The following is a 17,058-nucleotide window of genomic DNA, read 5'->3' as shown; positions in this document are numbered from 1 at the left end:
TGTAATTTAAGCCTAAATATTTTTTTTAAAAAAACTGCATTATACATTGACTCGATCAGTTATGGACTTGTGTAGAATTTTTCTTTTCATTTATTATCCAGTGTTTGAGGGTTTGGGGAATACATATTTTTAAAATTAACGTAATTTTATCAAGAAAAATATTTTTGACTCTTACCGGTCAGTTTCACTTTTCTCTCTCTCTCTCTCTCTTTTTGACGACGTGAATGAAAGGGCCCGGCATGGCCAACGGGGTTAAGGCGTTCGACTTGTAACCTGAGGGTTGCAGGTTCGAGTCCCCGTCGCACCAAATATGCTCGCTCTTTCAGCCGTGGGGGCGTTCTAATGTGACAGTCAATCTCATTATTCGTTGGTAAAAGAGTAGCCCAAGAGTTGGCAGTGGGTGGTGATGACTAGCTACCTTCTCACTAGTCTTACACTGCTAAATTAGGGACGGTTAGCGCAAATAGCTCTCGAGTAGCTTTGCGCGAAATTCAAAACAAACAAATGATGTGAAAGAGGTTAATGGCAAACTTCGTGAGGGGGGATGTATATATTGCAGTAGAGTGTGCAGAATTTTTCGACCGACAGTCTTTTTTTTATTATTATTGATATGCTCTCCCCACATAAGTAATAAAAAAAAACCCAGCTATTTGTATGCAGAAAGTGAAGTGAAAAGACTTCCAAAGCTACGGTTGGTTTTGGAGAGTACACGTGTCTGAGGTTAACGTGATCCATATGAACACGGTGTACTGTTGTAATGTTACTGGTTATGGCTGTTTTATTGGAAAACTTTCTTCTACATAATTGTCTCCTCCTGGAACTATGCCAACCCCTTCGAGCAAAGTTTGAGTTTTCCGACAGCCATTACGGAACGTGAAGTCCAGCTTTTAACTTCATCTTTCTGCATCATAAGCTCCAAAGTCTAAAACTGCAAAAAAAGCAGGAGATTTAGTTATAGGAAATATGCTGGTTACTAAGCTTCCTCCTCGTCTCTGACGAAACAGTTAACTTGTCTGAGTTTTGTTTTTGCTGAAACTATGAAAAGCGCGTTCTTTTAGCACAACGTTCATTTCTTTATTGAAAACATAAAACACACTCCAGGGACGTCTAAAAAAACAACACAATCTGTGCTTTGATCGTCAGGGGTATTAAAACATGATCTGGTCATTAAGTTCAAAATCAGGGACGGTGTAAGTTGTCTCAATAGCTTTATCACTGGTGCAGTCCCTCGGTGGGGTGGCAGTAAGTCTATAAATTTATGACGCTAAAATCCAGGGTAAGATAGTTCACGGCAGACACAGCAGATGACTCCATGAGAATTTCCTCTTTACAAAAAGCAAATAATTTGTTTGTTTGTTTGTTTCGGAATTTCGCACAAAACAAATCGAGGGCTATCTGTGCTAGCCGTCCCTAATTTAGCAGTGTAAGACTAGAGGGAAGGCAGCTAGTCATCACCACTCACCGCCAACTCTTGGGCTACTCTTTTGTGAACGAATAGTAGGATTAACCGTCACATTATAACGCCCTTAGGGCTGAAAGAGCGAGCATGTTTGGCGCGACGGGGATGCGAACCCGCGACCCTCAGATTACGAGTCGCACGCCTTAACACGCTTGGCCATGCCGAGCCTTAAAGCAAAGAAACAATCCACAAATACAGACTGGTCTTGCACAGCATATTTCAATATCGTATAAATATTTCAACAGCGGTTTGTTTTTGAAATTCGCACAAAGCTACACGAGAGCTATCTGCGTTAGCCGTCTCTAATTTAGCAGTGTAAGACTAGAGGGAAGGCAGCTAGTCTTCACCACCCACCGCCAACTCTTGGGCTACTCTTTTACCAACAAATAGTGGGATTGACCGTCACCTTATAACGCCCCCACGGCTGAAATAGCGAGTATGTTTGGTGCGATGGAGATTCGAACCCGCGCTCAGATTACGAGCCGAACAGTTTAACCCACCAGGCCATGCCGGGCCTATTCAACTGCTGTGACAATCCGAACAGTCATTCTAACCTTGACCAGCATGGCCAGGTGGTTAAGGCACTCCACTCGTAATCCAATAGTCGCGGGTTCGAATCCCGCTCGCACCAAACATACTCGCCCTTTCAGCCGTGGGGGCGGTATAATGTGACGGTCAATTCCACTATTCGATGGTAAAAGAGTGACCCAAACGTTGTCGATGGGTGGTGACGACCAGCCGTGCGCAAACTTCAAACCAAACGAGACCATTGTAATCTTATCTCTGCAACTTATATGTGAGTCACTTCGAGCATAAATAAGTGCAACTTGACATTTAGTATACCCCTGTAGGTCTTGTTGGACAGCAGTTGAATCAATTGGATGTACGTTTCATGGTAATGCTTATGAATTTTTTTTCTGGCAGTCCCTCTAAAGTCTTTTAAATGTCAAGATCAAACATCACCAAATATTCCAGAATTTTCTATTTCCGAATGAGAAGATGTTCTCGTGACTTCCGTGAAGTGCAATATTTTGAATTCAGTGAACACTTATCAAGGCAATAAGTCTTTCAAGTGCACCTCACCGACGCTACATATCTTACTCAATCAGGCGTATATTTTCTGTATCGATTGTTTGATTCACTCGAGATTATAATTCTTTCCACCGGTCAAACGCCTCCAAAATGTTTCAGTTGATTTCTTACGTCTACTTAAAAGTGCTGACATGTTTTTACGACTCTTGACGGAAGACCGAGCTGTTCCAAAGCTCTTGCAGCAAAGCAAAATACTCAACTGAATGTGACCCAATACTGAACTGAACGTGACTCAATACTGAACTGAATGTGACTCAATACTGAACTGAACGTGACCCAATACTGAACTGAACGTGACCCAATACTGAACTGAACGTGACCCAATACTGAACAGAATGTGACCCAATACTGAATTGAACGTGACCCAATACTGAACTGAACGTGATCCAATACTGAACTGAACGTGACCCAATACTGAACTGAACGTGACCCAATACTGAACTGAACGTGACTCAATACTGAACTGAATGTGACTCAATACTGAACTGAACGTGACCCAATACTGAACTGAACGTGACTCAATACTGAACTGAATGTGACTCAATACTGAACTGAACGTGACCCAATACTGAACTGAACGTGACCCAATACTGAACTGAATGTGACCCAATACTGAACTAAACGTGACCCAATACTGAACTGAATGTGACCCAATACTGAACTGAACGTGACCCAATACTGAACTGAACGTGACTCAATACTGAATTGAACGTGACCCAATACTGAACTGAACGTGACCCAATACTGAACATTTTGTCGTGTTAATTTTACTCATCGCGTGCAATAACTTGTGAAATTCCTTCCATTGTCGTCTGTTGGAAAGGCAGGTGTTTACAACTACAAGTATATATATGCTTATTCAATATAAATTTACATGGAATGAAGGACTCCTTAAAATTATTAGCTCCTGGGCCAACACAACCTTAAATTCGCCGCTGCTTGAGTCAGTTTAAAAAGCCCCGGCATGGCCATGTAATTAAGACATTCGACTGACAATCTCAGGGTCGCGGTTTCGAATCCCGTCACACCTAACATACTCGCCGTTTCAGTCGTAGGGATGTTATTATGTTACGGTCACTTCAATTATCATTTGATAAAAGAATAGACCAAGAATTGGTGGTGGTAACTTCCCCTACACTGCTAAATTAGGGACGCCTAGCGCAGATAGTTTTGCGCGAATTTCAGAAACAAACAGTTTGACCAGTTGTCACACATTTGAAAATATTTTTAGCCGTTGAGTTCGACTCGTAATCCGAAAGTCGCGGGTTCGAATCCCGCTCGCACCAAACATACTCGCCCTTTCAGCCGTGGGGGCGTTATAAAGATTCGGTCAATCCCACTATTCGTTGGCAAAAGAGTAGTCCAAGAGTTGGCGGTGGGTGGTGACGACTAGCTGTCTTCCCTGTAGTCTTACACTGCTAAATTAGGGACGGCTAGCACAGATAGACCTCGAGTAGGTTTGTGCGAAATTCTAAACAAACAAATTTAAGACGCGTTAATTACATTTTATTCCCAACTCTAAGGTTTACGTCAAAACACTCAAATTATATGTCTACACCCGTAAATATGCAAATTATTCTAAGTTTACAACTAATGAAGTCTTAGCGTCAGTGAAATAATTTAATAATAAACACGATAAACATCAGATCTATTCTTAATACCGTCTTAACGATGTTGAATGTCTTGGTAATAACCAATGAACGCCGATAGCTTGACTTAACGTTTCCTGTCCCAGACACAATATAGTTGGTTCACGTTTCTTAAACAGTTGAGAATTTATTTTCTCCCACATACAAACATGTTTGTTCAAATTATTATTATGTTTTTAATAAATTAAATCTTATGTCTGTTCTTTAAGAGTGTGGGAAGACAAACAAACTAACTTTCATTTACTGAACTACTAAATAAAATCGCGCATGATTTAACTGCTGAAAAACGATAATTTAATATCTTATAAATCAGAGTTCTAACTTCTTAGGCCCGGCATGGCCAAGCGTGTTAAGGCGTGCGACTCGTAATCTGAGGGTTGCGGGTTCGCATCCCGATCGCGCCAAACATGTTCGCCCTTTCAGCCGTGGGGGCGTTATAATGTGACGGTCAATCCCACTATTCGTTGGTAAAAGAGTAGTCTAAGAGTTGGCTGTGGGTGGTGATAACTAGCTGCCTTCCCTTTAGTCCTACACTGCTAAATTAGGGACGGCTAGCACAGATAGCCCTCGAGTAGCTTTGTGCGACATTCAAAACAAACAAACAATCTAACTTCTTTAGGGTTTTAAAAATTAAGGAAAATCCCTTTGTAAGGTAATTGAAATTCAGCAAGCGTTGCATTTACTGTCTCTATTGGTTAACCTGATTCTCAAGTGTGATCACATTCTTTCATTGCTATCTTAATTCTCAGTTAGTTTATTATACACTTCTATCAGTTTATTTTGAAGTTATAGAACAATTTAGTTTCAAAGTACGTATGGTATTAAAATCAATGACAGGGCGTTGCATATTCGATTGTGTCGTTGGACTACGAATTCAAGAGATCTCAGTTCGCGTTTCGCTCAGTTTTTTTGGCTCAGTGGATGTGTTATAAGAGTGGCATGATATCTGGATCTCGGTATTTAGTCAAACGAAGACGGATCAAGAGTTGGTGACGGATGTTACTGTTGATTAGCTGCCTTCCATCTAGTTTCTCAATTTACGGTCAAAAACAGCTGTGCGGCGAAGATAGTCCTTGTATATCTTTGCACAAAAAAAGACAAAACGAACTGAAGAGAAAATAAAAGAAATACTCTACCTGTACCACATCCAGACAGAAAAACTGGTTAATGTTATCTTTGAATATACAGAAAACAAACAGAGATATTTGTTACATCTTTTCAATTCCTTAGAGTATTTCTTTGAAGCTTTCCTCGACCGTAGTTTGAGATCTCTTGGTATGAATTAAGGCGTATTTTTCAACTACAATAACTTTCTATCTGGATATAATTATATTCAAGGTTTTAAAATAAATAGAAACATTTTAACTGAATCTGTCAGCCCAGCACGATACTGTAGAACTTTCAAGCTTCTCGAAGAATTACAGACATTTGGAGCTGAATCCACCAGACTTGGGCTCAATAGAACAATTTCAAGCTTCTAGAAAAACCATGGACATTTTAACAAAATCCACCAGTCCTGGATTCACTAGAACAATTTAGAGCTTCTAGAAGAGCCACGATCATTCTAACAAAATCCGCTAGTCCTGGACTCAATAGAACAATTTCAAGCTTCTAGAAAAACCATGGACATTTTAACGAAATCCACCAGTCCTGGATTCACTAGAACAATTTAGAGCTTCTAGAAGAACCACGATCATTCTAACAAAATCCACCAGTCCTGGACTCATTTGAACAATTTAGAGCTTCTAGAAGAACCACGATCATTCTAACAAAATCCGCTAGTCCTGGACTCACTGGAATAACTTAGAGCTTCTGGAAGAACCACAATCATTCGAACAAAATCCACCAGTCCTGGACTCGCTAGAATAATTTAGAGCTTCTAGAAGAACCACGATCATTCTAACAAAATCCGCTAGTCCTGGACTCACTAGAACAATTTAGAGCTTCTAGAAGAACCACGATCATTCTAAGAGAATCATAAGTCATGAACACACTAAAACAATTCAGAGCTTTTATAAGAACCACAGGCATTTTAACAGAATCCACCAGTTCTGGACGCACCACAACAGTTTCGAGCTTCTGGAAGAACCACAAACATTTTGACAGAATCCACTCGCCCAATGTACAATATTAAACTTTTGGAAATTTGTAACATAAATAGGTAGTATATCACCGCAGCACCATATATCTAGAAGCTGCGTCGTTATGAAATAATATTTTATACACCAGATAAAGGTGTTGTCAACTTTGAAAACTGTATAATTGGCGAATATTTATACAGACACATGCACACACCCTTTCTATATTTTTAACATAGAATTAGTTTTTATTATAAGATTAATTAAGAATGTTATTCACATTATATTCGCTGATCAAACAACGTCCTGCCACCAACCGATCACACTAGGGGAATGACTGTTTCACTGATAACACACCAATAGCTTAAAGTGTGACTCCGTTTTAGTTCCTAAAGCTATAGATCTGCACTTGTTCTCGTGATAATTTGTTGAAGGTAGAATTAAACATAAAAAAATATTTTGGTTTGATTATATCCACTAAAATAATACAACGAATAAAATTCTTTGAACAATGCTTCTAAACATGTTTACTTTTAACGACTTACTTTCCCTTGAAAAAAAAATTACAAAACTCACCTGAATGAAATATTTGCTTAACGGTAATTACTGTGTGGCGTTGCTTTCAATACTGTTGCTAAGGGAACCACACCAAACTTCTCGGGAAATTACTGTAATACAACTGCAGATCCAGAGACGTATTCGTTAATATTTTTCGTGTAATTTGTGGAATTACAGACGTACGCCAAATAGTTCTGTGTAAATCAAAGCTAATTCCTGTAAGTATGCGCGACTCTATATCTGGATTCACCTCTTTTTTTTTTTAGAATCTGATCTTTAAAAAATATTAGTCTATGAAGCTTTAAGTATATTTTTCATCACAAACTTTGAGAGAGTGAACACTATTTTATAGAAATTCTGTATAAAGGCGATATTGTACTTATCTATAGAAAATATCTACATGAATCACTTAACCTCTATTATTCATTTCTTATTTCTGTTATCCCAGCCCGGCATGGCCAGGTGGTTAAGGCACTCGACTCGTAATCTGAACCCCTGTCACACCAAACATGTTCTACTTTACAGCCATGGGGGCGTTATAATGTGTCGATCAATCCCTTTATTCGGTGGTAAAAGAGTAGCCCAAGAGTTGGCGGTGGGTGGTGATGACTAGCTGCCTTCCCTCTAGTCTAAAACTGCTAAATTAGGGACGGATAGCGCAGATAGTCCCCGCGAAATTCAAAAAACAAACAAACAATCTGACACCCCACCCCCAGATTACTAAGCAGCAATACTGAGGGCTTATAGATGTAAATATTGGGTTTCAATAATTGCGGTGGACGCAGCTCAGGTAGGCCTTTGCCTGGGTTTGTGCTTAGACACGAAGAGAAAACAAAATAAAAAAGTAAGAGAGAAGCACTCACCATAAAACTCGCGCATATCCATTGCGTTAACAGAAACCAGCTGTTTACACTTGTGAAGTTCCCGAAAGAAAAGTTGAGTACAGGATACTAGGTTCACCAGATGTTGACTGTCTACTGGGATTCCTTCAGCAACGTCACTGTACCCAGGAAAATGGAGAGACTTATATAATTATATTACTAACTTTACTCTCACGTACACGTATATCCTCACTGTTTGTTATCCTTCAACTAAATCCACACGTATTTTATAATCACGTTATAACACTTACCATCTCTTTCCTTGTTAGCTTATTCTCAGATATTTTATCATTACGTTATTACACATTCGTGTCTTTCATTCCTAACCTAAGTTTCAGGAATACGTTGTCGTCTTAATACACTTACTAATTATTCTCTTACTTTGCCTGTGCAGATAGCCCTTGTGTAGCTTTGCGCGAAATTCAAAACAAAAACAAACCTTACTTCGCCCGGCATGCCAGGTGGTTAAGGCACTCGACTCGTAATCCGAAGGTTGCGGGTTCGAATCCCTGTCACACCAAACATGCTCGTCCTTTCAGCCGTGGGGACGTAAAAATGTAACAGTCAATCCCACTATTCGTTGGTAAAAGAGTAGCCCAAGAGTTGGCGGTGGGTGGTGATTACTAGCTGCCTTCCCCCTAGTCTTACACTGCTAAATTAGGGACGACTAGCGCAGATAGCCCTTGAGTAGCTTTGCGCGAAATTCAAAACCAACCAAACCTTTCCTTACCAACTAAATTCTTAGGTGCTGTTTCACACTCATGTTTCCTTTCTTTCGTGATATATTTCTCTGGTGTTTAGTTTCACAAATGGTATTCTTCTTTTCAGTACCAATCATCTTAGTTATTATTTGACTTCAGTTACATATTTCTGACTTATTGCTTAGGACTTTTTCATTAAAGTTATACCGTATGCTCTCAGTTTTCTAACAACTTAGTTTAGTTTTTCTCTGTTCATGTATGATTCTTAGCTTGTCTGATGAATTTCGACCAAAGCCACTCAAAGGCTATCTGCACCAGCCATCTATAACTTTAGAAAGATTACACCAAGTTTCAGTAACCCCTTAAAAAAATTGTCATTTTTTGTGTGCTTGTTGTGGTACTTGGAGTTAATGTCGATGGTACACGATACAATTAATACAAAACTAAACATGCTTGCCCTTTCAGAGGTGGGAGCGTTATAATGTTACGGTCAACCCCACTTTTCGTTGGTAAAAGAGTAACCCAAGAGTGGGCGATGGGTGGTGATGACTAGCTGTCTGCTCTCTTGTCTTACACTGTTAAACTGACGACGGCTAGAGCAAACAGTCCTTGTGTAGCTTGATGCAAAATTCCAAAGAAATCAACCCAAATCTAAATAAACATTTTTGAACAAATACTGATTGCATTGATACAAATATTCATTTTTAGGTTTAGCAAAGTTATTAATAGAAAAACTGTATCAAATATAAGTAAATTTTCAGAGCTGTAGAATCGCTAACTGTGAACGAAGAAAGTTTTCATAATTAAAATTAATTTGTGACGGAAGAAGATTTGCACACTTGAAGTTGAAAATGGGACTTTTCAGAGGTTTAGGTGATTTCTGAGTAATCAAACGTTGCATGCACTTTTGGACTGACGCATCTGTCACGTTAGGTCGAACTCGCCACCCGCGGATTGTTTGTTTGTTTTGTTTTTTTCAAATTTCGCGCAAAGCTGCTTGAGGGCTATCTGCACTAGCCGTCCCTAATTTAGCAGTGTTAGACTAGAGAGAAGGCAGCTAGTCATCACCACCCACCGCCAACTATTGGGCTACTCTTTTACCAACGAATAGTGGGATTGACCGTAACATTATAACGCCCCCACGGCTGAAAGGACGAACATGTTTGGTGCGACCGGGATTCGAACCCGCGACCTTCGGATTACGAGTCGAACGCCTTAACACGCTTGACCGTGCCGGGACCCACCCGCGGATTACGAGTCATGTGTCCTACCTAATGAAATGGTATCAGTACATTGCTGTTATCACATTTCGAGCTAATTAACAAGCCACAAATTATTTAAGTAAACTTTATATATACACTAACACAACAATTACCATAGTTTTATTATCCAACTGACACCAAAGAAAAGTTGTAAAAGGAAGTACAATCAATGTAATTATTGTTTGTTTCAGAATAGAGTTGGAAATTAAACAACGTTCTACACGAAACAACCATATAAGTAATTCTTACCTCACACTGTATATTCCTACGAATAATTGACAACTCAGTTTACACACTGCTGAGACAGAAAGTGATTAATAATGTATTTTCCCTCGAATACATTTCGAAAATCTCAATACTACTTACTGTACCGTTCCGCATGTGTCGTTGTTTTTTTCAATAGACATACACTGCTGGCCAAAATCTTAAGGCCAATGAACATGAATAAAAAATGTGTATTTCGGGTTGTTAGACTTAACCACTTATTTGAGTAGAGCTTCAAAAGATGAAAATAAGAAAAGGGAAAATAAAAATAAAAAACTTTTTTAGCATTTAATAGGAAAGATGTGAACACTATGAAATTAGACTATATACTAGCTGGTCAAAAGTTTAAGACCATGCTGAAAGGAAGCGTTAATCGGTAAACACGTAATGAAATTTAGTCATTTGTGTTCAAGCATTAGCGTTGTTAACATCTCCCACTGACATCTCTTGTATTTCATTGGGTAAAAACATGGCAAAGGCTAAAAAGTTGACAGAGTTTGAACGTGATGGAATTGTCGAGCTGCAATAGCAAGGTTTCTCTCAACGTGTCATCGCTCATGAGATTGGGTGTAGTATAAATGCTGTTGCAAATTTCTTAAAAGACCCTGAGGGATACGGAACGAGAATTTCAAGTGGTCGGCCCGAGAAAATTTTGCCAGCGTTGAGCAGGAGGATTCGACGGGCTGTTCGGCAAGGCATCAGCCGATCGTCGAACCAGATTAAGGCCCTTACGGACGCAGAGTGCAGTTCAAGAACAATAAGACGGCATCTACAAGAGAAATGCTTTAAAAACCATAAACGTCTTCAAAGACCACGCCTCCTTTCACACCACGAAACAGCTCGGTTAAACTTTGCTGAGAAGCACCAAACATGGGACGTAGAAAAGTGAAAGAAAATTTTGTTCTCTGATGAGAAAACATTTAACCTGGATGGTCCACATGGCTTCCAACGTTACTGGCACGATAAAGATATCCCACCGGAGACATTTTCTACACGACACAGTAGAGGAGGTTCCATCATGATCTGGAGTACTCTTTCCTTCCATGGAACAATGGAGCTTCAGGTTATACAGGGTCGTGAAACAGCAGCTGGCTACATTGGCATGTTGGAGAGAGCATTCTTATTGACTGAAAGCCCTCGCTTGTGTGGAAATGACGAGATATTTCAGCAGGACAACGCTGCAATCCACAATGCCCGCAGGACAAAGGACTTTTTCATGGCGAATAACGTGATTCTTTTGGACCATCCAGCGTGTTCGCCCGAACTGAACTCCATTGAAAATGTTTGGGGGTGGATGACAAGGGAAGTCTACAGAAATGGACGTTAATTCCAAACAGTGCATGATCTTCGTAAAGCCATCTTCACCACTCGGAATAACATTCCAGCCAGCCTTCTGCATACGCTTATATCGACCATGCCAAAGCGAATGTTTGAAGTTATTCGCAATGACGGCCGTGCAACTCACTACTGACACCTCTTGTTGGGCATTTCCTACTCTATTTAGGACTTCTTTTTGGTATGGTCTTACACTTTTGACCAGCTAGTATTAAGGCTAATTTCACAGTGTTCACATTTTCCCTATTAAATGATAAAAAAGTTTTTATATTTATTTTCTCTTTTCTTATTTTCATCTTTCGAAGCTCTAGTCAAACAAGTGGTTGAGACTAACAACGCAAAATGTATATTTTTTCTTTATGTTCATTGGCCTTAAGATTTTGGCCAGCAGTGTATTTACGAAGCTGTGGGATGTCACTTTTGTATTAATACTAAACAGTGTTATGATAGATATCACGTTAAAATGATTATAATAGAATAATCCTCCATGTATTAAATCTAAACGTATAAAATTCGCGAGTTGAGGGCTAAGAAGTGAATAGCTGTTGTCAACACACAACATAAAACAAACAATACAAACTTACTCCTTTGTTAACGTAGGACTCACAGAACAACTGTTGTCAAGACACAACATAAAACAAACAATACAAACTTACTCCTTTGTTAACGTGGGATTCACATAATAACTGTTGTCAACACACAACATAAAACAAACAGTACAAACTTACTCCTTTGTCAACGTGGGACTCACATAATAACTGTTGTCAAGACACAACATAAAACAAACAATACAAACTTACTCCTTTGTTAACGTAGGACTCACATAATAACTGTTGTCAAAACACAACATAAAACAAACAATACAAACTTACTCCTTTGTTAAAGTAGGATTCAAAAAATAACTGTCGTCAGGACACAACATAAAACAAACAGTACAAACTTACTCCTTTGTCAACGTAGGACTAACAGAATAACTGTCGTCAAGACACAACATAAAACAAACAACACAAACTTACTCCTTTGTTAACGTAGGATTCATAGAATAACTGTCGTCAAGACATAACATAAAACAAACAACACAAACTTACTCCATTGTTAACGTAGGACTCACAGAATAACTGTTGTCAAGACACAACATAAAACAAACAATACAAACTTACTCCTTTGTTAACGTAGGATTCAAAAAATAACTGTCGTCAGGACACAACATAAAACAAACAGTACAAACTTACTCCTTTGTCAACGTAGGACTCACAGAATAACTGTCGTCAAGACACAACATAAAACAAACAACACAAACTTACTCCTTTTTTACCGTAGGATTCACAGAATAACTGTCATCAAGACACAACATAAAACAAACAACACAAACGTCCTCCTTTGTTAACGTAGGACTCACAGAATAACTGTCGTCAAGACATAACATAAAACAAATAAAACAAACTTACTCCTTTGTCAACGTAGGACTCACAGAATAACTGTCGTTAAGACACAACATAAAACAAACAACACAAACTTCCTCCTTTGTTAACGTAGGACTCACAGAATAACTGTCGTCAAGACACAACATAAAACAAACAGTACGAACTTACTCCTTTGTTAACGTAGGATTCACAAAATAACTGTCGTCAAGACACAACATAAAAAAAACAACACAAACTTACTCCTTTTTTACCGTAGGATTCACAGAATAACTGTCGTCAAGACATAACATAAAACAAACAACACAAACTTCCTCCTTTGTTAACGTAGAACTCACAGAATAACTGTCGTCAAGACACAAAATAAAACAAACAACACAAACTTACTCCTTTGTTAACGTAAAACTCACAGAATAACTGTTGTCAAGACACAACATAAAACAAACAACACAACCTTACTCCTTTTTTTACCGTACGATTCACAGAATGACTGTCGTCAAGACACAACATAAAACAAACAATACAAACTTACTCCTTTGTTAACGTAGGATTCACATAATAACTGTCGTCAAGACACAACATAAAAGAAACAACACAAACTTACTCCTTTGTTAACGTAGAACTCACAGAATAACTGTCGTCAAGACACAACATAAAACAAACAACACAAACTTACTCCTTTGTTAACGTAGGACTCACAGAATAACTGTCGTCAAGACACAACATAAAACAAACAACAGAAACTTCCTCCTTTGTTAACGTAGGACTCACAGAATAACTGTCGTCAAGACACAACATAAAACAAACAATACAAACTTACTCCTTTGTTAACGTAGGACTCACAGAACAACTGTTGTCAAGACACAACATAAAACAAACAACACAAACTTACTCCTTTGTTAACGTAGGATTCACATAATAACTGTCGTCAAGACACAACATAAAAGAAACAACACAAACTTACTCCTTTGTTAACGTAGAACTCACAGAATAACTGTCGTCAAGACACAACATAAAACAAACAACACAAACTTACTCCTTTGTTAACGTGGGACTCACAGAATAACTGTCGTCAAGACACAACATAAAACAAACAATGCAAACTTACTCCTTTGTCAACGTAAGACTCACATAATAACTGTCGTCAAAACACAACATAAAACAAACAACACAAACTTCCTCCTTTGTTAACGTAGGACTCACAGAATAACTGTCGTCAAGACATAACATAAAACAAATAACACAAACTTACTCCTTTGTCAACGTAGGACTCACAGAATAACTGTCGTTAAGACACAACATAAAACAAACAACAGAAACTTCCTCATTTGTTAACGTAGGACTCACAGAATAACTGTCGTCAAGACACAACATAAAACAAACAGTACGAACTTACTCCTTTGTCAACGTAGGACTCACAGAATAACTGTCGTTAAGACACAACATAAAACAAACAACACAAACTTCCTCCTTTGTTAACGTAGGACTCACAGAATAACTGTCGTCAAGACACAACATAAAACAAACAGTACGAACTTACTCCTTTGTTAACGTAGGATTCACAAAATAACTTTCGTCAAGACACAACATAAAAAAAACAACACAAACTTACTCCTTTTTTACCGTACGATTCACAGAATAACTGTCGTCAAGACACAACATAAAACAAACAATACAAACTTACTCCTTTGTCAACGTAAGACTCACTTAATAACTGTCGTCAACACACAACATAAAACAAACAACACAAACTTACTCCTTTTTTACCGTAGGATTCACAGAATAACTGTCGTCAAGACATAACATAAAACAAACAACACAAACTTCCTCCTTTGTTAACGTAGAACTCACAGAATAACTGTCGTCAAGACACAACATAAAACAAACAACACAAACTTACTCCTTTGTTAACGTAAAACTCACAGAATAACTGTTGTCAAGACACAACATAAAACAAACAACACAAACTTACTCCTTTTTTACCGTACGATTCACAGAATAACTGTCGTCAAGACACAACATAAAACAAACAATACAAACTTACTCCTTTGTTAACGTAGGATTCACATAATAACTGTCGTCAAGACACAACATAAAAGAAGCAACACAAACTTACTCCTTTGTTAACGTAGAACTCACAGAATAACTGTCGTCAAGACACAACATAAAACAAACAACACAAACTTACTCCTTTGTTAACGTAGGACTCACAGAATAACTGTCGTCAAGACACAACATAAAACAAACAACAGAAACTTCCTCCTTTGTTAACGTAGGACTCACAGAATAACTGTCGTCAAGACACAACATAAAACAAACAGTACGAACTTACTCCTTTGTTAACGTAGGACTCACAGAACAACTGTTGTCAAGACACAACATAAAACAAACAACACAAACTTACTCCTTTGTTAACGTAGGATTCACATAATAACTGTCGTCAAGACACAACATAAAAGAAACAACACAAACTTACTCCTTTGTTAACGTAGAACTCACAGAATAACTGTCGTCAAGACACAACATAAAACAAACAACACAAACTTACTCCTTTGTTAACGTAGGACTCACAGAATAACTGTCGTCAAGACACAACATAAAACAAACAATGCAAACTTACTCCTTTGTCAACGTAAGACTCACATAATAACTGTCGTCAAAACACAACATAAAACAAACAACACAAACTTCCTCCTTTGTTAACGTAGGACTCACAGAATAACTGTCGTCAAGACATAACATAAAACAAATAACACAAACTTACTCCTTTGTCAACGTAGGACTCACAGAATAACTGTCGTTAAGACACAACATAAAACAAACAACAGAAACTTCCTCATTTGTTAACGTTGGACTCACAGAATAACTGTCGTCAAGACACAACATAAAACAAACAGTACGAACTTACTCCTTTGTTAACGTAGGACTCACAGAACAACTGTTGTCAAGACACAACATAAAACAAACAACACAAACTTACTCCTTTGTTAACGTAGGACTCACAAAATAACTGTCGTCAAGACACAACATAAAACAAACAATACAAACTTACTCCTTTGTCAACGTAAGACTCACATAATAACTGTCGTCAAGACACAACTTGAAACAAACAACACAAACTTACTCATTTTTTTACCGTAGGATTCACAGAATAACTGTCGTCAAGACACAACATAAAACAAAAAACACAAACTTACTCCTTTGTTAACGTAGGATTCACAGAATAACTGTCGTCAGGACACAACATAAAACAAACAACACAAACTTACTCCTTTGTTACCGTAGGATTCACAGAATAACTGTTGTCAACACACAACATAAAACAAACAATACAAACTTACTCCTCTGTTAACGTAGGATTCACAGAATAACTGTTGTCAACACACAACATAAAACAAACAATACAAACTTACTCCTTTGTTAACGTAGGACTTTCACAGAATAACTGTTGTCAACACACAACATAAAACAAACAATACAAACTTACTCCTCTGTTAACGTAGGACTTTCACAGAATAACTGTTGTCAACATACAACATAAAACAAACAATACAAACTTACTCCTCTGTTAACGTAGGATTCACAGAATAACTGTTGTTAACACACAACATAAAACAAACAATACAAACTTACTCCTTTGTTAACGTAGGATTCACAGAATAACTGTTGTTAACACACAACATAAAACAAACAACACAAACTTACTCCTTTGTTAACGTAGGATTCACAGAATAACTGTCGTCAGGACACAACATAAAACAAACAATACAAACTTCCTCCTTTGTTAACGTAGGATTCACAGAATAACTGTCGTCAAGACACAACATAAAACAAACAATACGAACTTACTCCTTTGTTAACGTGGGACTCACAGAACAACTGTTGTCAAGACACAACATAAAACAAACAACACAAACTTACTCCTTTGTTAACGTAGGACTCACAAAATAACTGTCGTCAAGACACAACATAAAACAAACAATACAAACTTACTCCTTTGTCAACGTAAGACTCACATAATAACTGTCGTCAAGACACAACTTGAAACAAACAACACAAACTTACTCATTTTTTACCGTAGGATTCACAGAATAACTGTCGTCAAGACACAACATAAAACAAAAAACACAAACTTACTCCTTTGTTAACGTAGGATTCACAGAATAACTGTCGTCAGGACACAACATAAAACAAACAACACAAACTCACTCCTTTGTTACCGTAGGATTCACAGAATAACTGTTGTCAACACACAACATAAAACAAACAATACAAACTTACTCCTCTGTTAACGTAGGATTCACAGAATAACTGTTGTCAACACACAACATAAAACAAACAATACAAACTTACTCCTT

The 17,058-nt window shown here is 38.0% G+C and overlaps 2 protein-coding genes across 4 annotated transcripts in view; one reads left to right on the top strand and one right to left on the bottom strand.

Annotated features, from left to right (window-relative positions):
- The window catches only part of LOC143222407 (epithelial sodium channel subunit alpha-like), a 293,985-nt gene that overhangs the window by 71,548 nt on the left and 205,379 nt on the right, over positions 1-17,058 (top strand). The gene's annotated exons all lie outside the window — the stretch shown is intronic.
- LOC143223844 (regulator of G-protein signaling 7-binding protein A-like) overlaps positions 1-17,058 on the bottom strand; it is a 71,996-nt gene that overhangs the window by 17,397 nt on the left and 37,541 nt on the right. Inside the window, exon 3 of the mRNA XM_076452324.1 lies at positions 7,700-7,836. Coding sequence (XP_076308439.1) covers positions 7,700-7,836 — 137 coding nt within the window. The remainder of the gene's footprint in view (positions 1-7,699; positions 7,837-17,058) is intronic.

The sequence above is a fragment of the Tachypleus tridentatus genome, chromosome 8 (genome assembly GCF_004210375.1).
Source record: "Tachypleus tridentatus isolate NWPU-2018 chromosome 8, ASM421037v1, whole genome shotgun sequence".
NCBI lineage: Eukaryota > Metazoa > Arthropoda > Merostomata > Xiphosura > Limulidae > Tachypleus > Tachypleus tridentatus.
The sequence above is the reverse complement of the archived record's forward strand: the minus strand, read 5'-3'. Positions and strand labels throughout refer to the sequence as shown.